Below are 21,591 nucleotides of genomic sequence, written 5' to 3'. Positions count from 1 at the left end.
ATGGGCTGTATTTTGCTGTATTTGTGCAGGGTATATTTTAAGAGCAAGCGATAGCACTGGAGAAAAGCTTTTTCCATGTCGATTTTGGCATGGCATGCAGCAACAGCCTGGTTTCACAGGACTCATTCTGCCATATCCATGGAGCCCAGTATTGGCTTTGCTGAGTAAGTATTTTTGAAGGCCTTTGCAGTGCCTGTTAAAGCAATTCCCTGCTACGGTTCTGCAAAAATGCCATTGCTTTTCAAGCAGCAGAAATTAATTTCCACAGTAGCATTGGAAATGTTAACACACTGCTCACGCCTCTCATTTTACACCATCAGGTGCTGCACGGTGGAAGCATGATCTTAGACTGAGCACGTAAGCCATAGTGAAGCATGTGAGAGCACTTTATTTGCTTCACTTCCATGTACTAAACACGCAACAGCCTGGTTCTTGGCTAAAGAATTAATTGTTTGGTAACACAGCAGGAGAGAAGAGGAGGCTGACCACTGTCAGAGCAAACTCGGGGCATGAAATTCAAGCAGATATGACTCAGATACTAGCTTTGGGCTAGTATCCAGAAAGTTTATAGTTGCTTTCTTGGTGGAATATAGTGCTGTTTTGGGAGCAGTTTTGGTTGCCTGTTGTAATGCAGCCTATACTGATCTGCTGCAGGACACACTGCAAAGTGAAAGACATACATACATTGAAAGCAAGAAAAATTTAAAGAAAAAGTCAGACTGACACAGTTTGTCTTTTTTCCAGAGAAAAGCACATAAATGGGAAGGGAGGCCATTAAATAGGGTTCAGGAGGCCTGGACTGAGCTCCTGTCTCAGACTTTCTCTGTGACCTTAGGAAAGCCGCTTAACTCCCATCCACAAAACCGAGATGATAGTTTCTGTCTCCCTGTGGTGTTATAAGGCAGAATCAACAACAAACCTTGGGACTTTACGTTTGGCTGTGATGGGCAGGACATGAAAGTACCTAAATGAGAAAGGAATTAATGCAATGGTTTATTAAAACACAAAACTGTAAAAATCCTTCCTTTATTTTCAGGTACCAGTCCCACGCTGGCTTTTTGCTACTTGTTGCCATTACAGATGGCAACTGACTGCTGCCTGTAAATGGCCCACTGCTGCTTGTGGCAAAGGCTTTTTTGTCTCCCTGGATAAATGTCCACGTATCAGTAGTTTAAGGATAGTGCGGAAGTCTCTTATCGCAGCTGTGACCCCACTCATGGAGGGCTGAAGTTGTGCCTGCGAAGGGGGGGAGGAAAGACATTTCCATAAATTCTCGTGTAATTTTTTATATCTTCTGTGCTTCTCAATACCCAAATCAGTAATTAAAAGTGTGTGTTAATGGGCAATAAATTAAATTAAGTGAAATTTCTGCAAGTCACTTTTTTGACTGCAATACGGGCTTGCAGCTCTTGAGCTCAGCCACGTCAGCTGAACTTGGTGCGGGTGAGGGGCCAGCCCTGTGCCCTTCCTGGTGCCAGCAGTGGCAAAAGAGGTGATTTATTTTCAAGGCAGAATCCTGTTAGGAACTCCTTTCTCTCTTTTGGTGTTGAGACCAAGGCCAGATGGAGACAGATCCTCTTGTACCTCCTAAGGTTTTGGGACATTTAGAACAGGGACTGACATCACTGGAGGCCATCGCCTGTGCTGGTTCCCCTCAACCTCACCAACAGAGCTCCTGAGACAAGAGACAAGCTACTGTGCAGCTCCAAGGACCATGCACAGTAGCTAGTGATGGGGAAAAAAGGTCTAGGGCTGCATGCTATTCCCCTTCCATCCCCTTTCACATGATATGCAAGCCCTGCAGAGAGCCAGTTCTTGTCCTGGCATCTCCTTTTGGAGATGGCAGGAGCAGCTACAGCTTTTCTGATCCTTGTTATGAAGCCAGCAGATCAACTGGTGCTTTGCCTCAGTGATAAAGTACCTGGGTATGATCCGCATTGCCACCGGCTGCCGGAAAGAGTGGATGTCCTAAGATGTCCTAACACACACAGGACAATCCTGATTCCTTTGTGGCTGAGTTTTTTTCCCTTTAGCCTTCACAAAGAATAGACACTAACATATGCTGAAGAAGCAGAGTTGCTTCTTAGCGGAAAATACAGCACAGGGGTGAGCCAGCAGCACAATAATGGGATGGGATGTGCCATCCAGGGGTGGAGCTGCCCTGCAGGCAAAGGGAAGATGCCAGGAACAACCCAGACTTTCCAGCATACTCAGGTAGCCCCAGCATGCAGGGCATCCCAGAACCAGCATTGCTGCTCTGCGACTGCTGCTCAGAGCTATCTCCCCAAGATGGGTGCCGCCCCTCCCATGCTCTTCAGAGCCTGTAGTGCAAGGCTCGTAGGGTAAATCACAGTGGTGATATTTTTCTCTCTCAGTATCAGGATGATCTGAGCTGCCAGAGAACAGATGGAGAGGCTGGAGTCCTCCTCCAAGCCTTGAAGAACCAAGGTAGAAAGAAACAGAGCAGAGATCAAATCCTTGTACTTGCAGAGACCCCAGGCATTCCCTCCTGAGAGGGTCAGCTCTCAGCCAGCTCCTCCCATGGCCAGGAGGGAGCAGGGTGGAGAAGTGAATCTGCTGGAAGTTGCCAGGCCAGGAATGCCCCAAATGCCCTTGAAATACCCCAATTCCTCTCCAGTGTACAGGGAGTAGAGCTCTCCTCGCTGGGGCAGGGCTGAGATTTGGAGCTCACCAGTCCATGGAGGGCCCTCCAAGTGCTTTTCTGCTGAATTCCAGAAAAGGAGCACCTGAGTTACTCAAGGCACATGAGGAAGAGACATCTTGGATGGGGTAACAGGACACGGAAAAGGATCAGGAAGACCATTTGCTGTGCTTCTTTTCCTCCTCAGCTACAATTTGTGAGTGCATTTGGGCTGCCTTTTTGCAGCAGCACAGCACCTGGATGTCAGCACTTCTATCGGAGTCCTCAGGGCTCCCTCAGCAATAGGACCAGAGTAAAGAGGACCTCCAGCCTGCTGGGCTGCATTAGGCAGAGTGTTGCCAGCAGGTGGAGGGAGGTGATCCTGCTCCTCTGCTCAGCACTACTGAGACACACCTGGAATGCTGGATCCAGTGATGGACTCCCCAGTACAAGACAGACATGAACATACTAGAGGGAGTCCAGCAAAGGGCTGCTGATGATGAAGGGACTGGAGCATCACTGGTAAGAGGAAGGCTGAGAGAGCTGGGACTGTTCAACCCGGAGAAGAGAAGGCTCAGGCAGGGGGAGCTTATCAGTGTACTGATAAGTACTGATGGGGAGGAATGAAGACAAGGGAGCCATGCTCTTCTTAGTGGCGCCCAGTGACAGGACAAGAGGTGGTGAACACAAGCTGAAACACATGAAATCCCATCCAAACCCAAGAAAGTACGTGTTTGTATATGTGTGTGCATGTAGTGTGTGTGTTGTGCGTATGTGCTTGTATATTGTGTACGTGTGGGGGGGTGTTTGTGCTGTGTATGTGTGTTGTGTGTAGGAGCAGGTGTGTGTGTGTGTGTGTTGTGTATACGTTTTGTGTTGCGAGCGTAGTGTGTGGTTGTGTGTTGTATGCACAGTGCATGTTTTGTGTGCCTTGTGTGTTTGCGCGTGTGCATATGTTGTGTTTTTGTGTGTGTTCAGTGTGCGTGGAGGGGTGGTTCAGGGCTGTGTGTGGCCCCAGCCAGTGCTCGGCTCGATGGGGGTGCCAAGGGGGCCCAAGAGAAGCCTCAGCCCCAGAGAGGTCCCAGATGGGGTCAGAGGCATGTGGGAGAGGGGACCGTGGGGCACATGAGGGCTTACAGGGCAGGCATGGGGGAAGCTGGGGGTATCCAGGGGGTTATGAGGCACATGGGAGGTTGGGAGACCCTGCAGGAGCTATGGGGCATCCAGGAAAGCAATGTGACACCCGAAGGGTCAGGATACCAGGGGAGGGAGTTGGGTGCACATCCAGGGGGTAAGGGGGCCCTGGGGGGGCTATGGGACACCCAGGAGGTTGGGAAAACCCAGGGGTTTATGAGGCACATGGGGGGCCAGGTCCACCTTGGACAGGGCTGGGGGCACCCAAGGGGGCTCAGGGGCACCCAGAGAGGGGTAGGATCGCAGGGTCCCCCCAGAAGCTGATGCCGGAGTCCAGGCCTGTGGCACCTCCTTTATTGCAGGCCCTAACGGAGCCCCCAGTGGGAGAGGGAGAATCCACGTCCCCACCTACAGCTCCCCTCCATGTCAAGCCTCACTGAGGGGGCGCGTGGGTGCCAGCGAGGTGCACGGGCAGCCCATCAAGGCAGGCGACACGCACATGGTGCTGGAGCTGTCGGGCCCGGTAGGCACAAGGGGGCCGGGTGTCGCCGCCCCGCAGGCGGCAGGCTGTGAGGCCCATGGATGTTGGGGTGCTGTGGAGCCCCGCTGCATCAGGCATCTGGGTGCAGGCAGCCACCAGCTCCTCGGCCGGTGCATGCACAAAGGTGTTGGAGGGCTTGCAGGGCCGCCCTGGGGCCGTCACCCGCCGGCGCGCCAGCATGGTCTCGCAGTAGCGGTGCGCCATGAGCGCGGCTGTCCGGGGGTGGTCCACATGCTGCCGCAGGAACTTCTCGTAGCGGCTCTCGCCCACCGCCCCTGCCAGTGCTGCCAGCACCAGGGCCGTGCATAGGGCCCAGCCTGCCATGGGCACCTGTGGAAAGTGGGGTCAGGGCCATCTGGACTTCCGGGCCCCCGATTGGAAATCCCACCCTGGATGCTCAATTCCTCTACAAATTCCCCCTCCCAGACACCTGGGTCCCTTACAAATCCCCTCTAAATGCATGGGGACCCTGCCCCAGACACCTGGGCCGTCTGTGGATCCCACCTGGATGCCTGGGTCCCCTACAGAACGCCCCATGGACACCTGGGTCCCCTACAGTTCCGCACTCCCCAGAAGCCTGGGTCCCCTATGGAACACCCCCCCTGGACCCTTGGGTCCCCTATAGATCAACCCCCTGCCCCAACATGTGGATCCCCTACATATCCTCCCTCCCCCACTGCATGCTTGGGTTCCTCACAGTCCCCTCCCGCAGACACTCTGGTCCCCTACGCATCCCTCACCCGCACCTGTATGTGTGCCTCAGTTTCCCTTATGGCCTCGGGGTCTCCGGGATCCCTCCCACTCCTCCGCGCCTCTTTTATAGTGGCCCCAGCTGGGCCCAATGGGCAAGGATCCAGGAGGAGGGGCAGGGCAAAGAGCAAGGTCCAGCAGATGTGTGGGGGCAGCCAGGCATCCAGGAGGCCCCACTCCCCCTCGCGCGCGGTCCCCCCAAGGTCACTAGGTAGTCATTAACAAACCACGTGACTGGCTGCGCACGTCCCCTCGGGTGCCCCCTACCCATGTTGCCTTGGACAATGCATTCTGGCCTCAGCCATGTGTCCCATGGGGGGCAGGACACCTGGGTCCCCTTGGGTGGCAGGGCAAGATACCTAGTTCCCTGGTGGGGGGGGCAGGATGTCAGCATCATCTCTGGGGCAGCTGACAGACGCTCCCGCCCCTCTTGGATGATGTGGTATGTCCACGGCTGTCCCGCACTGCTTCAGGAGCTATGTGTCCCTTCCCCCTGTGTCCCCTTGCAGGCAAGGTCGTACCCCTGGGAAGTGCCAGGATGCATTTTGCCCCACCGTTACCTCACATGCTCCCGGCTGCTCCACTGAAGCAGAGACAAGCAAAGAGCCAGGAGCCAGCCTGAGCCCATCAAAAACCCACCCCTTTCCCTCAACCATCAGGGAGAAGCTGATGGAGCCCCAAGGAGAGCGTGTCCCCTCCATAGGGAGAGGCATAAAGTGCCCAGGAGAGGCTGTCACTACTGGGTGCAAGTGGTCTCCATCCTCCTCTTCAAAGACATGATAGAGACTGTGATGCGAAGTGGCAAACGGAGGATGAGGAAGAAAGTGGGCAGGAGCCCTCAGCTGCCCTTCTTCAGCATGAGCAACCAAGTTTGACCCCACCAGTGATTCAAGAAGGACAATGACATGGGATGCTGACACTCCACGAGGGGGCCTCAGCACTAGGGCCACGACAGGGCTGCTGACAGATGCACCCTTTGAGCGTGTGTCACTGTCAGACCTGACCTACTTGTCCCCAAGGACAGCACAGAGCTGCTCCCCTGTCTGTCCCAGGCGCACCATGTTCTTCAGCCTGGGGTAGGCTCGGTCCTGGGCACCACCTTCCCCAAAAGAACTGGAAAAGATCTAAGACTGGCCACGATGAAGGTGGAGAGTGCCCTGCCCTGGGCTGTGGTGGCACCTCTACGGTTCTCTGAGCCTCTCAAGAAATCCTCCTCAAAGTCGCACAGCCCCTGCAGTGGGAACAGCTCAGGCACCTGGCCAAAACCTCGCAGACATGGAAGATCAGCACAGCCCCCTTGCTGACTCTCTGAGGTTGACAAGACCCTGCTCCTGCTGGGCATGGAAGCAGGATGGGGTCTCTCATCACCATCCCCTGGACACACTCTGCCTTCCACTGTCCTGGTGTGGGTGGGAAGGGGATGGTGTCCCCAGGAGGAGGAACAAGCCTGGATGCCTGGCAAGGGTCTGCATCAGCCCTGCGTCCCAGTGCTGTCTCTAGCTGGCATGGTACAGGTACCTGTGCTATAGCCTACCCTACCTGGAGGACCCTCAGGCATCCTTGCCACAACCTGTGGTCCCCTCTTGTCCCAGGGGAGTCCTGACTGCCCGGCGCCGGCCTGGGCATTGCATCTCCCTCTCCCATCCCTGCCCACGCAGGTGGGCTGATGGGAGCTTCCTCCTGCCCCATACGCTCCCCTCGGCTGCTCTCCTGTGCTGCCCCGGGGTCAGCCCTGCCCACAGGTCAGGCTGTCATGTCCTGGCGGGGCTGTGCTGCTGGGGAGTGCAGGGGTGACGGGCTGTGTGTGCCTAGGGCTCACTGTTGCAGCACACGAGGCATCAGAGCAAGAAGCTGCAGACTCTGTGGGTTAGTGAAGGCAGGATGCCCTGCCCCAGGCAAGGCGGGCTCTGCACCCCTGTGCAGAGGGGAGAGGAGACTTGGGGCAGCCCAGACCAGCAACTTCTAGTTGGCCCCTTGGTGCCCCAGCTTCCTCAGAGCTTGGGAAAGGCTGGGTGGGCTGGCGCTGTCTGGAGAGGATGCCTGGGGCCTCTGCAGACACAGGGGTTTGATCTCCACTCCTTTTCTTTCTATTTCAGCCCTTCAGCCCTTGGAGAATGACTACCATCCCTTGGTCTCTGCCCTGGCAACACAGACCATCCTCAACGTGAGGCCTCCAGAGGAAAAGCCCCCGTCCAGATTTAACCTGTGTGCCGTGGGCTACTGACTGCACAGAACCTGCAGGAGGTGGCACCCGCCTTTTGGGCTGTTGCTCTGTTTGAGCAGAGCCAGAGCAGCAAACCCCATCCCAGGGTGCTCTGCCCACTGGGGTCCCACATCTGCACAAGCTTGATAGCCAGTGTCATCCCTGGTTGCCTGTAGGACAGCTGCCCTGCTCAGGCATCTCCCATCCCCAGTGCTGTGCTGTCACTGAGTACCTGTGTGTTCAACCAAGGGGCCACAGAGCAGCACTCTGTGTGCTCCGGGGGCCAAGCGCCTTGCTGGCTCCCTGGGGACCCAGGGGTGCACTGTAAGGCACACGGAGGAGGTTGGGGTGCCCCAGAAAGGAGCTCGGAGGGCCACGTGGGGTTGCGTGGTGGGGCGGTGGGGTGATGCCAAGAGAGAGAGGCAGTGCAGGGCTCTTTCTGGATCTCAGCAAGAAAGGCCCGACAACAAACGGCTTAAGAAGAGAAAAGCTTTAATAAGGTAGAAGAAGAGAAAGCTAGTAAACCTTAAAGTCTCAAGTAAAACATAGATAGCAAGTAAATCTTATGTCAAAAGCCTGTGCCTGCCCAGGTTGACTGTGATGTGGCTCACTATCTGCTAAAAGTGCAGCGGTCTCAATGGTCAGGATCAACAGGTTTCACCCCTTGATCCACATGCAGCTTACCTTTCCCAAAGACATTGTACATTACAGATGACCTTAACAACAGACGGGCTTCTCCAGTCTGAAGGATGGGGCCCAGTAGAGCCTGCGTGGCCTGTTCAAGATCACTAACTCCTCAAATACAGTGTCTTCTGCAAGGCTCCCAATACACCGGCTGCACGGAGAGGTGCAAGGAGGGTCCTGGAGCACCCCAAAAGGCACACAGACGCCACTGGGAAGCCCCAAGAGGTACGTGGAGGCCCCAGGGTCACCCCCAAAAGACACAAGGAGGGGCCTGGGATGCCACGAAAGGCACAGAAAGGCCAGAAGTGATGCGCTGGAAAGCATGCCAAGGCTGCCTCTGCACAGAGGCCTCAGGGTGTACCAAAAGATCCCAAAAGTCCAAAACCAAAAAGTCCTTGGGGAGGGGACGGGCCCGACAGGCACAGGAGAGCTCTGTGGGGCCACAAAAGGCACAGCAAGGCCAACATGGGAGCACAGAAAGGTACAGGGAGGTGGCAGGGCTGCACCAAAAGGCCGCTGTGGTGCCCAGAACGGTGCAAGGACCACCCTGGGGTGCTTGTGAGACCCCAGCTGGGCCGGGACTCTGCTCCCGCCTGTGCCTGCAAAGCCCCCGCGTGCCCCACCGTGCTGCTGGCAATGCCACGGCTGCCCCGCTGCCCCGGTCCTCACTCTCTGCATGGCCTCTCTCTTCCGCGGCAGCCTCGGCCTTTCCAGCCGCCCCGCCCGGGCCACGTGAGGGAGGAGACGGACCCTCGTCCCATCCGGGCTGCGCGGTGTAGCACCCTGCATCGTGCTGCCGGCCGGGAGAGCGGCAGGCAGGCAGCACCTGCCCGCTGCCAGGTTTTGGCCTCTTAACGGGGGTCCGGCAGCAGCCACTGCCCGACACCCTCCCGGTCGGCACAGGCCCTGTCCCTGCGGCCCCCAGGGCAAACGCTGCCATTTTTATTGCCGTTCCCCCCACAGAAAGCTCGGTCCCCGGCCCCCGCTCTCGCTTCCTTGCACGCCGGCCTTTCCCGCCTTTCGAAGGAGCGGAGGTGGTCCGCTGGCCAGGGTGGCTGGGTGTCGTGGGCGCGCTGCGTGCTGGAAACACAAGGCCCTGATTTTTTTCGCTTTAATTTTTTAGGAGATCTTCTCATTTCTCCCTCCCCCCGCTTAAATCCCGCCGTTGGCGCAGCCAGTGCCCGCTCGGGCACGACGCTCGCGCCGAGATCCCGCGGCGGAGCAGGGCGGGAGCGGGGCGGGAGCGGCCCCCCCCTTCCCCCCGCGCCGTTGGTTCCGCCCCGCTGTGGTACGTCCCAGGGACGGGCCGCCCGCCCCCTCCCGACGAGATGCGGCCCCGTCCTCGCGAGAGCGCTGCCGCCGCCCCGCAGTTCTCGCGCGAGCCCCGCTCTCGTATAATCTCGCGCGAGCGGCCGCTTCCGGCCTTTTCGTCGGCGGGGCGGGACCATGGCGGTCGGCAAGAACAAGCGCCTCACCAAGGGCGGCAAGAAAGGCGCCAAGAAGAAAGTGTAAGGGCGGCCGGGAGAGGAGGAGACGGGGCCCGGGGGCGCCGGGCGGGGCGCCGCGGCGGCGGGATGCCGTGGATGCGGGGCGGATGGCGGCGGCCGGGAGCCGGCCGCTGCTGTCATGGCGGCGGCCGGGCGCGGGCCTCGCCTGGACGCGGGTCGGGCTGCGTGGCGGCGGGAGGGGCGGGCCGCGGGGAGAGCCCGGGGCGGCGGGAGGCGGCGGCGGCCGCTGCCGCAATGAGAGCGCGGGTCCCGGCCGGGCTGGGCTTCCTGCAGCCGCGCCGCGTGCCCGCTGCCCCCGGCGCCGGGAGAGGCCTCGGCGTGGGGAGCGCTCCGCGGCCGTGCGGCCTGTGGGAGAGCAGGGCAGGGCAGGGCCAGACCTGCGCCCCGCGCCCGGCTCCGGCACTGGCTGTAATCCTGGGGGCGCAGGCCCGGCGGGCCTGGCGTAGTTTGCTCGCTGCGGAAGCGGGGCTTCTCGGGTGGCCCTGGTGCAAGCTTCGTTGTGTCTGGTGCGTTTTAGCTGCAGAAGTCAGGAAATGAAATGGGGTCTTCACGGAAAAATTAGTTGAAGTGCACCGCTTGTCTCGCTCCAGAGCGATAGCCAGAACTGTAGCGCTGTGTAGTCTTTCGTCATCTTAGCCGTATGACGTTACTGCAGTTGGTTTCCGTCTTTCTGAGGCAATTGAAATGAATGCCTGCCTCGCTGTAATGGGTAGTACTAACTGTCTGCATTCACATACTCGCCAACCTGTCCACGTTAAACTTGGTAAGAAAACTTTGACGTTTGCATTTCCGCTTCACAAAACATACGGGGAGGAAGTTCATATTTCAGCCTGGTTTAATCTGAGAAAATCAGTAAAAAATCTTTTCTGCTTTTTTCAAATTAAGGGTTGATCCCTTCTCCAAAAAGGACTGGTATGATGTCAAAGCACCAGCAATGTTTAATATCCGAAACATCGGGAAGACGCTTGTCACCAGGACTCAAGGAACTAGTGAGTAGTGGGGTTTTATGCAGTAGTGGGAGATGTATTTGTTCCATGTGCTAGCTCCAAATGAGACTCGATTAAAGAACTGCTGACAAATAGTTTTTGCTCATAATATTATGAACCTGGAAGTTAAAAAAAAAAAAAGTGCCTCTATCTTAATTGCTCAAGTTAAGTGAGTTTCCTTAAGTTGACAGAGTTGTTTAAACCAGTGAGCTTAGTTGCAGGGAAATTAATGCGGTGTGGTCCTTGTTTGTAGAAGAGCACCAAACCGTGGATATGATACGGAAGGACATGCCCGAAGTTTCTAATGAACTGCTGTTGTGGTAACCCGATGAATTTGAGGAAAGCTAAGAATTAAGGAGTCATTCTGATTATCAGAAAGAGAGATGAGAGGATCATGGTCATAATAGGATCATAAAGACCATCGCCTTACGAGGGACTGAAATTTGAAACTTTTAGGTAAAGAGAGATCTCTGAGAGCTAGAATTGTTAACTTAATGGGAGCATGTGTAGATGTACCACTGAATGGTAAAGGGGTTTTTTGTATAAAGGTTTTTCTTATACATATAGGAAAAGGGAGCCTCTGTTAGGAATGCAGGATGATCTGGATGGAGGTAGCTATTTTTGGAAGGTTAGCTGTGTAGAATGGCTAAATAGTTGAGTTACGCTATTCTGGTTGCACTTACAGTTACGAAGATGATCATTATTTTGAACTGTATATATGTGAAACAAGTAAAATAAGGGTCACTGTAACCAAGAATGAGTCAGCCAGTGTTAAAATGGTCAGTTGTTAGAGCTGTGAAACGACTGTACTTAGGTGTTTGTTACTGCTTTATCTCAGCTGAGCACGTGTGGCTTTTTATGTTTCTCTTTTCATTATTGTTCATAATTTCCAAATACTTTGTAACCCCTTCCACTTTAAAAAAAACCAAACCCTATTATATATGCTGGAATCTGCAGTATACTGGTATTTGTGTTCAGCATCTGATACAATTCTCTTAAAAAGATTCCTCACAAAGTTAACAAAATACAGTATTTGGTTCTATGAGTTGATCTTGTTCAAGATAACATGCAAACTTCAGAGCTGTGAAGCTAGTGGCATCACCTGCTATTGGAAAGCATCAAATGGAATTTCAGTATATGATTTGAATAGGACTTTTCTGATGTTAACAAAAGGCGTTTTATTTTGTTTCATAATGCAGAAATCGCCTCTGACGGACTGAAGGGTCGTGTATTTGAAGTGAGTCTGGCTGATCTACAGAATGATGAGGTGGCCTTCCGTAAATTTAAACTGATAACTGAGGACGTTCAGGGCAAAAATTGTCTGACCAACTTCCATGGAATGGACCTCACCCGGGATAAAATGTGCTCCATGGTCAAAAAATGGCAGGTGTGTAAAGAACAAGGCCTGCGTTGTTGCTAGTGCCTTTAGGAAAGGAGGTAACCACTGATGCATTGCAAAGCTATGTTTGAAGTGGGCTCGGCAGATACTAATGAATGTCAGGTGCGTGGTTTTGAGAAACGCGTCTGTCACGTTGATGATAAACGGCCGTTTCTTTTTTTAGACAATGATCGAAGCCCATGTAGATGTCAAAACCACTGATGGTTACCTACTGCGCCTCTTCTGCGTGGGTTTTACAAAGAAGCGTAACAACCAAATCCGCAAAACCTCGTATGCCCAGCATCAGCAGGTTCGACAGATTCGCAAGAAGATGATGGAAATCATGACCCGAGAGGTCCAAACCAATGACCTGAAAGAAGTTGTCAATAAGCTGTAAGCTTTGGCTGTGTCTTTGTTTTTCTCCCCTACAGTTTAAATAGTTATTTGCTGGTCAGTTGTTACTGAGTATTGAGGGAATGCTGGTGCTTCACGTACTGTTTGGCAGAGACCACGCAAGGCGCCTCTTGTGCTGAAAAGCTGACCTGCCATTTTCTTCGAATACTCTCTTAGTCTCTGCATCATTTGACTTCCATCAACCATCATGTTTGCATGAATGTAAAATCAGGCTCTCCAGAGATTTTTGATTTAGTCCGTTTCTACAGACTAAAATTGTAATTCTGGCCAGTTGGTGCTGTGAATGTTCCGGGTTCTTCTGACAGAAGGAAGTTTTCCAAAGTGTGGTGTTTGCTTCCAAAAGTTTGATTGCAGATTTGCTCTCAAAATGAGCACGCTTGTGCTATATCCCTTCTAACATTGCAAGGAAAACGTCTTAGAATCTAAACGTACTTGAAGAAAACTGTCAGAGCGTGAAGGTAGTATTGATGATGCAAACTTCTATAGAATATTACGCGTTCCTAAGAATTACTTTAAGCCTGTGTTGCTGATGAAGTAGCAGGCATAATTTTTAACGTTCTGGTACTGATGTGCTCTCTGATTTTTTTCAGGATCCCAGACAGCATTGGCAAAGACATAGAGAAAGCGTGTCAGTCCATTTACCCTCTTCACGATGTCTATGTCCGCAAGGTTAAGATGCTGAAGAAGCCCAAGTTTGAATGTAAGTCGATTACTGCAACTGTTTAGTGTTCTTAGAGGAGGATGTGTGAAGCCATTACTTTAAAATGCATTTGCTTTTGGATAAAGGTGTTAAAGCAGCATCATAAACTTAAGTAGCTGTAGTAGTTAAAAGGCTTGTCCTGCTAGTCCGACAAAGCAGTGAGCGTTCCGTTTGGAGCTTTCTTGAATTCTTGCCTGAAACTGCTGCCGAATGTTTAAAGGCTTTAGCTTGGGAATGAATGATGACAAAATGTTTCGGTCCCAGATGACAGGGAATGATTCCATTTTCCCATTTTCTGACATTCCCATGTAATGAAGTAGTAGGTTCTTGACTTACCTGTTTTTAAAAAAAAAGTTTAATTTGCAATTTCATTATGTAGCACTTATTTCACTGCTTGTTTTTGTCTGACCCTGTCAGTTGTTGCAGCAGCATCTCCTTGCATGAGCTTTCTGGAGAGGACTCGATCATACCTACTTTAAATGTTCTGGTGGTTTAATTTGTGTATGATGAGCAATTCAGTAATTTAAAACTGTTTTAAACAGGTGTCTCTCTCACTATTTATAATACTTCTTCTTTTTAGTGGGCAAGCTGATGGAACTGCATGGTGAAGGTGGTGGTGCTGGAAAACCTTCTGGGGATGAGGCAGGCACTAAAGTAGAGCGAGCTGATGGATATGAGCCACCTGTGCAAGAGTCTGTCTGAAACTAAAAATTGATCGAAAATAAAAGTTTTAATATACAGAACTAAAGTTTGGTTGCCTGTATTGCTACTGGACAATATTGGTACTGGATATGTGAATGGGTTTTTAAAAAAGTAAACCTATTGCCTTGGTTTAAAAAAAAAAAAAAAGGAAAAAATACTTGCTTTGGAGATCTGTTTTTCATGATTGGTGTTGCCAGATGGGTGCAAGAAGGTGGTTTGTCCTTCTTGAAAGGTGCTATTGGAAAGTACAATACCAAGGATTCTGTATGTTGGTTTTTTCCCAGTGACTTTGGTCCTCGCAAAAGAAATCTTGTGGAACGTGTGCAGAGGTTGTAGCTTCTGTTATATTGGTGAAAGATGCTTGAAAGAGGAGCACTGTACAGTGGAATGCGGTGCCACACAGGGAAACTTACTGTTTCAGAATTTTTTATTGTAAGGAAGCTTTGGGGATTTATCAGACTTACTTGCTTGAGAAATTCGTATGCGTATGTTTAAGCTTCTTGGTGGTAACTTATTTGATATGGCCTCTCATGGGATAGATTTGGTCTCTGATCCTCAAGAGGTGTTAAAAGATCTTTAAGTTGTAATTTTGATTATGGAAGCAGCGTTAGTCTTGAGCAGTGTAGAAATGCAGAATATGCTCAAGAGCAGGGTTGTATGTAGTTTTTTAACCTCTATCAGAACTGAGGGGTAACCGTAATCACAGTTGAAAAACCTGTGGAACTTCAGGGGACAAAATTCTACCGTAAAAAGGCAAGGGTCCATGTTCTGAAAATAAAGCACTCGTAAGTGATTTGCTGAGTAATTTTGAGTGCTTTTTCCATTACCTGATAGTATTTTCACTTGTGGTTCAGCTTATGCTGGCTTAAAAATTGACGAGTGTGTTTTTCTGGCTAAAACAAGGAGTATTTTGCACTATCAGCATGTTTTCTTTAGAACTGGGCAACAAACCTAAACTTCGTGCTATTAAATTGTTGGCAAGTCTGTGATTTAAAACCTGAGAACAAAACGGTACTGACCTATTTGGGGAGGTCGCTGAGGTGGCGGTGGCTCTTGCAGTCAGCTGTGAAATAGCTTAGGACAAGAAAGAGAGGGAAGGAATGAAATGTTACTGTTGCAACTAAGATAACTAGGGGAAAAGTAGAGCGAGGCTACCTGCGAGGGCTGTACTCTTCAACGTCGGGGATTTTAACCTTTTCCTAGTTGATAATTCTGGTTTGGAGCAAATACTATGCAAAACGAAAAGGATGTTTTCCAATTTATTTAGAAGACTGCAGGTTGATGTGATTTCATGTTGCAATTCCAAGTTACTACTTTAATATGGGGGATGATATTTAGAACAGCCCATGGCTTAATATTCAGGTAACCATCTTCATTGGATTGTAAATACAGGCCTACATGTTCTGCTTTTCCAGTTTGTGTAGTGGAAGGGTAGTGAGTGCTCAAAACTTTCATGATGCTGAAACAGGAGAAAGGAATACTGCTGCTTTTGGTCTTCGCTTTGCTCTTTTCATCTGTACTGTTGAGGCAGGTGTCGTTCTCCTCTGGGGGTCCCAGACAGTCATATTTTTGAAACCATAAATTGCAACAAATTCCCCTTCACTTCTTTAAAAAATGAGAACTTTTCACGGGAGTTAGGAAAAGAAACCATGATTTAGGGTAAGTGTAGTGAGGTTGAAAATCCTTGAACCTACTACAGAAAGTTTTAATGCAGGTGTGTATATATGTATATATTCAAGCCCTGCATGACAGTAAGATCTGTCAGAGCGTTCTAGTAACGGACGTGTGTTGGCTGTATTTTCTCTGCTTAGCAGTAGTTCCATCAAACAAATCCTAAGGGACTGTACTGGCCTCTGTAGGCTAGGAGAGTCACAAATCCTAAGGTGTCATTTCTGAAAACTTGCGTGTCTTTTATCCTGTTACTTTTTCTTTCAGCTGTACGCCTGAGGAGTATATGTTGCAAAAAGGCTAGTACAAGAGCATTTTCGGAAAGAACAAAACTTGCTTTTTTTTCAGGTTTTCAAAAATTGTTCTACCGTTTCATGCTGTTCTGGTTTGGGTTTTTGGGGTTTTTTTTAATGGAACAGTAGACCGCTGGCATTACCACATAGGGGCTCTGGGTAAATGTATGCTTCATAAAATTATTTCAGATGGAGAAAAGTAAGCAGGAAGGAAAATTTTGTGCATCCTCTGTATTGTCTCTACAAAAAAAAAAAATCATGGTGTATGAATAGCAGCAGTCAACAGAGCACACTTAAAGTATGTGTGGAATTGCTAATGAGCTCAGGCTCAGCTTGTGTCTTCCGTCACAGGTGATCTTGCCACAGCAAGAGTAGAGCATCACCATCTTGCGTGATACCCTGGATGACGGCTGGTTGCCACAGGTAGCAAGTGTCATGGGTTCTGCAGGTGGCAGATTCTGCAGGTGGCAAGTGCGAAACGTACCTGAGGCCGAAGGCTTGAATTAAACTGTGTTAAAGCCATCAGGATTCTATGAGGGGTTTGGACTACTCAAAAGAGATGCAATACTACTGTATTACTTGTTTGGGGGTGCTTGGAGGGGTTGTTTTTGCTGTTGGGTTAAATACGTAAGCAGAATGAGATCCATAAAACTCATGTCAAGTGGAGAGCTCAGCTCTCCACAGCATAAGACAATAAAAATGCCATCATGACTTAATTATAAAAAATTTTATTGGTTAAATACATTCTTAATTTACAGAGGTACCATAACAAACTTACTGGGCTTAACAAAGGTTTATTTAGGACGCTGTTAATTGTAGACAGACAAAGACGTCTTCCTGAAGATATTTCCAGAGGGTGGGTCAAGCAGAAAATGTTTTGACAAATGAGGCTTTTATTATTGTACCAATGTATGGGGGTCTAGCTGAATTTCAAGGTTACACCTGAAATTTGCTACTATATTGCAGTTACGATTTGTGCTCCACCTCATTCTCACTTTTTTTGCAAAATATGTACTGTACACCGTAGGAATTTTATGTTATGATCTGTATGCAGTTTCATGGTGATATCAGGCATCAAGTCTTAAGAAAATCCCTTCCTGTAAAAGCCAAGCATCTAACTTGTTTCAGTCTTAATAAATACACCTTGTTTTAGTTGCCTGCAGTAATGCAAGCAGCCTTTAGATGGCACTCCTTGCTCTGAATATAAGGCTTTGCTGCTCTTCTGCCCTGCATAATAGGGAGGAGATGATTAAAACAAAGGAGAGCGGTCTTATCTACTGACAGGCACTGACTTTAAACATTCAGTGGAAGTTAGAAAAACAACTGGTCAATACACACTTATAAAAACGGGGAAGAGGAAATTGAAAAAAATATAAAAAAATCAGTTCTACTTTTGAGACTTGTATCAAAATCTTAGAAAACTGCCAGACAGTAAGTAAGTAAACATCATCATACACGTAAGCCTCATCCACCCCCACAATGATGCGGTATGTCTTTGGAGGACCTGGGTATTTTGTCTGTTGGTGTGGGCTTTGCTTGGTTCTGCTGTTCTCCCCCTGCTGTGTGCACCGTGGAGGTTCAGGAATTGTGCTGGCACAGGGCATGGTGGAAGAAGCCTGTTCGAATAGGGTGATCCACTGAAAGTTTATGGTTGAAAAGTCTGAGTGGCTTGCAGGAGTCAGAAAATCCTATCTATGTGTATATTTGTTACCTCCTAGAGGAATCCAAGGAATCTGTTTTATTGGAATAAACAACAAGAACCTTCAGCATCTCCTGGCAGGAGAGCTTGGAGTAGGAAGGGTTGTCCTTGGAGGTGGACTTGCCAATGACCTCATGTCTGTGCTGCGTGTTCCTTGGGTTCACTTCAGGCAAGCTCCAGTCTGCTACCAAGACTGGATGCCCGTTCCCTGCTGCGGGGGAGTCCTTCAGCTCAGTTTTGGCTGTAAGCTTGCTTCTGCCTGCTGTGATGGTAACCGAAGTGCAGTGCATGGGGCGGGGAGGGCTACCCTTGCCAGCTTGCTTAGTCGCCAATTTAGATGCACCCCGATCTTTTGTGGCAGTAGGTGTTTGTAGCTGTAATACTTGGACCTCGTATCGATAAAGTTGTAAGTAGACGTATGTCTGAGTCAAAACTTTCTCAAGGTCAATCATGATGATTCTAGTTTCCAGTCTCCATCTGCCACTCAACTGTTGGCCCTTCTGCAACCTGAACTTCCAGACCCACAAAGAAAATTCTTGTAAGGGTATCTTCATGCCTGGTGACCTGCATCTCTCTGAAGTAATGACTCGTGCGAACAGCTTACTGGTTCCTTTTTATTATACAGTGCAAAAGTGATGGAATACTGTCAGCAACGAAAGAGCCAACTGGAGCATAACTTTTTTTCTATTCCAGTCTGATGAAGTTAGCAGTTAATCGAGATGCATTTAACTATTTCGTCAGAAGCCAAGTGTTGCAAAAAGGAGTTTACTACCAGAAGTTCCTATAATGTGAAACTACCTCAATCACGTCTGTCTTAATTTGTCATTCAGGTCACACTGCTGCTTTTTACTAAATGCTTTTGTTAGAGCTTCTTGAAGTAACCTCTTGCCAGGCGTGTTTTCCTTAAGGCCTTGATAGACCATTTATAATGATGCTCTGTATAGTTGGTATGTGGTAACAAACTGAAAATTAATCCTATGTCTGCTGAAACCTAAAACCAAGGCTGTATAATATCCCTCATGTTAAGGATAGGAATAGTGTTACTGAAGTATGTTCCAGTGCTTGAGTGACAAATGAAATGCAGACTGAGTGAAGACTGGCTTTCCACTTACAGGAAGGGGGTGGAGGAGCAAATAGTTGGCATAGTGCAGCTACTGCATGGAGGGGATCTGAGAAAGCTCAGTAAATGCTGTCTGTCACAACTAACTTCAGCTGGGAAAGAAGGGTATGATGGTGCTCGAAGAACAGTAGAAAAACCTATCTGGAAAGGATTTTGGGGGAAGGGAGGAAGGTCTAAGATGATTCATACTGATTTGAACATTATTCGTTAAGAGGCAAAATAGTTAAGTTTTACTCTTGTGATCTTCCTGTATGAGCAGCTTGGGCTAAGAATAGAAGAATACTACACAAGGATTTGCTTCTGAGTTTTCCCTCTTACCAGTATTAGATTTGATATTTTTCTACTATGAAATATCAGTTATCTATCTTCCTTATCCTCTAAGTCATAAAACAAGTGGATTCTACTGCTAATGTGGAAGTCAAGCAGTAACGAGACCTGAATATCAAACTTGATCTACATACTGAATGCTGTAATTATATCTTAAAAACAGTTTTTTAGATTTGGATTTTAAAAGTTTTTAAAGAAGCCCAAAGCAGCTTACTTTATGCAGACTTTGTACATGATAAATATAATACCAGATAGTAAACATACTAGAATGCTATTTAAGTTAAAATGGTGTTGCACCACAGTATTTCCCTAGTTGGAAACCACTAAAAATCCTGCTTGTATTTGCTCTCAGAGCATTCATGAAGCATGACTACATACACTGTCACAAAAGACTAAAATTTTCTTACTTGACTGCAAGACTCTGGTATGACTGTCTAGAAAAAGTAGTGCAAAACATTGATAGTCAAAACACGTTGATGTCTTTGCTGTGCCTTTAGGATAGAAAACATTCTCTCCCAGATGCAGGGAGTACAAAGAGAGGCAACACTTCATGGTGTTTTTAAAATCTGAACAAAGTTCTTGGGAAATATCCCAGACTTTCCTTGTATCTCTCCACTCATCCAGTCCTCGTCTACAGATTCCAGCTCTGTTATTGTATCACCTGCCTGTAAGAGAAGGAGTAACATGAGCCAGTACAGCTTACTGTGCAATGTTAATGCATGCATAGCTGATGTTATTCAGAAGCAACTGATATCAATCAAATAGAAGAGAAGTAGGATGTGGCCAGTCTCTTCTGTTGGTTATCTCTCTTCAAGATTGTTTGCCAAAACCAGCTGAAGCATCTCTTAGGGTAAATACTTGTCTATGCTGAAAAATCACCGCCTTCCGGAAGGAAAAAATAGCACTGCTGGATGACTTCTTGCGTTGCTTAAGCTCTCCGGGTAGGTAGGTATGTTGCAGAGCTGGCTCACAGGCCCCCTGCTTTACTTGTTATTTGTGTGTGTTTCCCTGCTCTGTTATGAGGGTTTCTTTTCTTCAGATGCTTCAAAGCTTTTTTTCTTTTTTTAAGAATTTAGTCCCAATATTTTCCAGCACTTGGAAACTCTCCCAAAAAGGAAAGCAATCTTCTAAGTAGCTCAGTGGGGCCGTTTAAAATAAACTGCAGCTCCTGTATTTGATCCTTGTCCCTGTTTTCATCATCCCATGCCACACCCTACATCTGAAGTACTGTCATGGCCCTGGCTTTTCTTCCAGTACCTCCGTTCCCTTTTTCTGCTTTAAAGAATCATCTATCCTTTCAGTATTGCAAGCTGCTAATGCTGAAACTGGTAGCTTTAGAAAGAGAAAATAGTGTGTTCCAGCTGATAAACACAATTTGGGGCCTGCTGTGAAAGTCTGTTTCTCGGAAACTTGCTTTTGAGGACAGTTACCTAAATCATGACTTTGAATCTACAAGGGCATGCTGTTTCTTGCTCATGCTTCTTAATATTATCTGGGCATCCAGCAAGTATTTAATTTCTCCCCTTGCTCCCACAGTAACTATGTATCTTGCTGCCAAACTTTTAGATTTTGCTATACTAGGTGTCCCTTAGAGGCATCGCTGCCGTAGCACTGGCACTGTTACTATTGCCCTCCTCGTTGCTGTCTTTCCAGTTAAAAAAGAGGCTCCCTTGACCATATCAAGTGATCAAGAACTGAATGTACTGCAAAATGAGGTTGGTCTTGTCATGTTTACTGGATCAGAGAAGTTGGAGGAATTCTGCAATTCCTGGCCTCTTTTCAATGTCTCCAGGGAAGATTTCGCCAATATGAAACCGAAGTGGTAAGGGCAAAAATTTTTTGAGATGTGTTAATATCTAGGCCAATTCTACATGCTTTGTTCTTTCCTGTTCAAAGCCTATTTTCACTGTGGATAAATCCTGCTTTTTAGCATTCTTAGCATAGGTCTTAGCATAAGACCTTTCGGAAAATTGGACTAAGAAGAAAAGTACTTACTTTGAAGGAAAGCTCATCTTCATTTTCTCCATGAAAATCATAAAGAGCTTTGGCTTTTCCCTTCTTCCCTCCTAGAGACTGTGACAGCTCTACCCTGGCTGCAGAACATGGACAAGACAAGTTATTTGGATTGGAGTGAAATAAATCTCTGTTTCTGGAGAAGTTTTCTGTCATTCTCGTGTTTTCTCCCCACTAGTGTGTGCTACAGGGTGTCCATGTTATTACTACTGCTACTTAGCAAATTCACCGTCCTAATGGAATAAAAATCTCTACTGACACCAGTTCATTTTACAGTACTAACAAATTCTCATGGTTCTGCTTCTAAGAGGACTAAATTTAAAGTTCACTTACTTGAACTTTCCAATGGCAATATCTAATAAAAGCTGTCTTTTCCTCTTTGTATGTGGAGATGAAGCAGCACTCGGTATGTGCTCGTTCCAGTTAGGTGGAATTTATTTCCTGTCAACTTTCACTCACGGCTTTACTTGCAAAAACTATGGGGAAAAAATGTGATTTTCTGTGTCCTCTGTGAAGGTTTTGACTGCATTCATTTGGGGACCAAACAGAAGCTCGAGGAGAACAAGCAGCGTTCATTCCTTGCTTCACCAAGGGCATTACGCAGCAGCTGTAGTTATTTACAGCTCTACCAGCTCTTTGGCTGTGCTGCAGTGTTTCTCTTCAGCTGAGGCAGAACGTGATGCCCCCCATCTTTTGTACCCCTGAATTCCTACTAAAGGCAGCTTAGTGGTCCTGTTTCGCCCATGCCCAAACCACACTTTAAACTGACCCAGAATCTGTGTCACCTCCCAGATGACTCACTGACTAGAGCATTATATTGCCATTATTAG

General features: G+C 48.7%; 3 protein-coding genes and 1 non-coding gene across 8 annotated transcripts in view; 2 read left to right on the top strand and 2 right to left on the bottom strand.

Annotated features, from left to right (window-relative positions):
• Window positions 1–4,113: 4,113 nt before the first annotated feature.
• LOC143160083 (ribonuclease CL2-like) lies at window positions 4,114–5,143 on the bottom strand. Its single transcript, XM_076337630.1, has 2 exons — window positions 5,063–5,143; window positions 4,114–4,646 (listed from the first exon to the last, which is right to left on the bottom strand). The coding sequence occupies exon 2, from the start codon at window positions 4,638–4,640 to the stop codon at window positions 4,209–4,211; it is 432 nt and encodes a 143-aa protein (XP_076193745.1). The 5' UTR covers window positions 4,641–4,646; window positions 5,063–5,143; the 3' UTR covers window positions 4,114–4,208.
• A 4,213-nt stretch (window positions 5,144–9,356) lies between these two features.
• On the top strand, window positions 9,357–13,687 carry RPS3A (ribosomal protein S3A). The gene is made up of 6 exons (XM_076336707.1): window positions 9,357–9,461; window positions 10,347–10,450; window positions 11,647–11,834; window positions 12,010–12,218; window positions 12,830–12,939; window positions 13,520–13,687. Exons 1-6 carry the CDS (start codon window positions 9,400–9,402, stop codon window positions 13,639–13,641), a joined length of 795 nt encoding a protein of 264 aa, XP_076192822.1. The 5' UTR covers window positions 9,357–9,399; the 3' UTR covers window positions 13,642–13,687.
• On the top strand, window positions 13,173–13,242 carry LOC143160167 (small nucleolar RNA SNORD73). Its single transcript, XR_012995343.1, has one exon. It is a non-coding gene; the product is annotated as a small nucleolar RNA SNORD73 (small nucleolar RNA).
• Window positions 13,688–16,314: 2,627 nt separating the features above from the next.
• The window catches only part of SH3D19 (SH3 domain containing 19), an 85,569-nt gene continuing 80,292 nt past the window's right edge, over window positions 16,315–21,591 (bottom strand). For all 5 annotated transcript variants that reach the window (XM_076336705.1, XM_076336702.1, XM_076336704.1 and 2 more), the window contains 2 exons: window positions 20,744–20,841; window positions 16,315–19,413 (listed from right to left, as the gene is read on the bottom strand). In XM_076336705.1, coding sequence (XP_076192820.1) covers window positions 19,297–19,413; window positions 20,744–20,841 — 215 coding nt within the window. In that variant the 3' untranslated portion in view covers window positions 16,315–19,296. The remainder of the gene's footprint in view (window positions 19,414–20,743; window positions 20,842–21,591) is intronic.

Source organism: Aptenodytes patagonicus, chromosome 4 (assembly GCF_965638725.1).
Source record: "Aptenodytes patagonicus chromosome 4, bAptPat1.pri.cur, whole genome shotgun sequence".
In the NCBI taxonomy this organism is placed as follows: Eukaryota; Metazoa; Chordata; class Aves; order Sphenisciformes; family Spheniscidae; genus Aptenodytes; species Aptenodytes patagonicus.
The sequence above is the reverse complement of the archived record's forward strand: the minus strand, read 5'-3'. Positions and strand labels throughout refer to the sequence as shown.

Bases quoted from the DNA above. Each gene is read 5' to 3' on its own strand.
- LOC143160083 (XM_076337630.1), bottom strand. From the start codon at position 4,640: ATGGCAGGCTGGGCCCTATGCACGGCCCTGGTGCTGGCAGCACTGGCA.
- RPS3A (XM_076336707.1), top strand. From the start codon at position 9,400: ATGGCGGTCGGCAAGAACAAGCGCCTCACCAAGGGCGGCAAGAAAGGC. The intron at 9,462-10,346 runs GTAAGGGCGGCC...TTTCAAATTAAG, and splicing joins AAAGGCGCCAAGAAGAAAGT to GGTTGATCCCTTCTCCAAAA. The intron at 11,835-12,009 runs GTGTGTAAAGAA...TTCTTTTTTTAG, and splicing joins CCATGGTCAAAAAATGGCAG to ACAATGATCGAAGCCCATGT.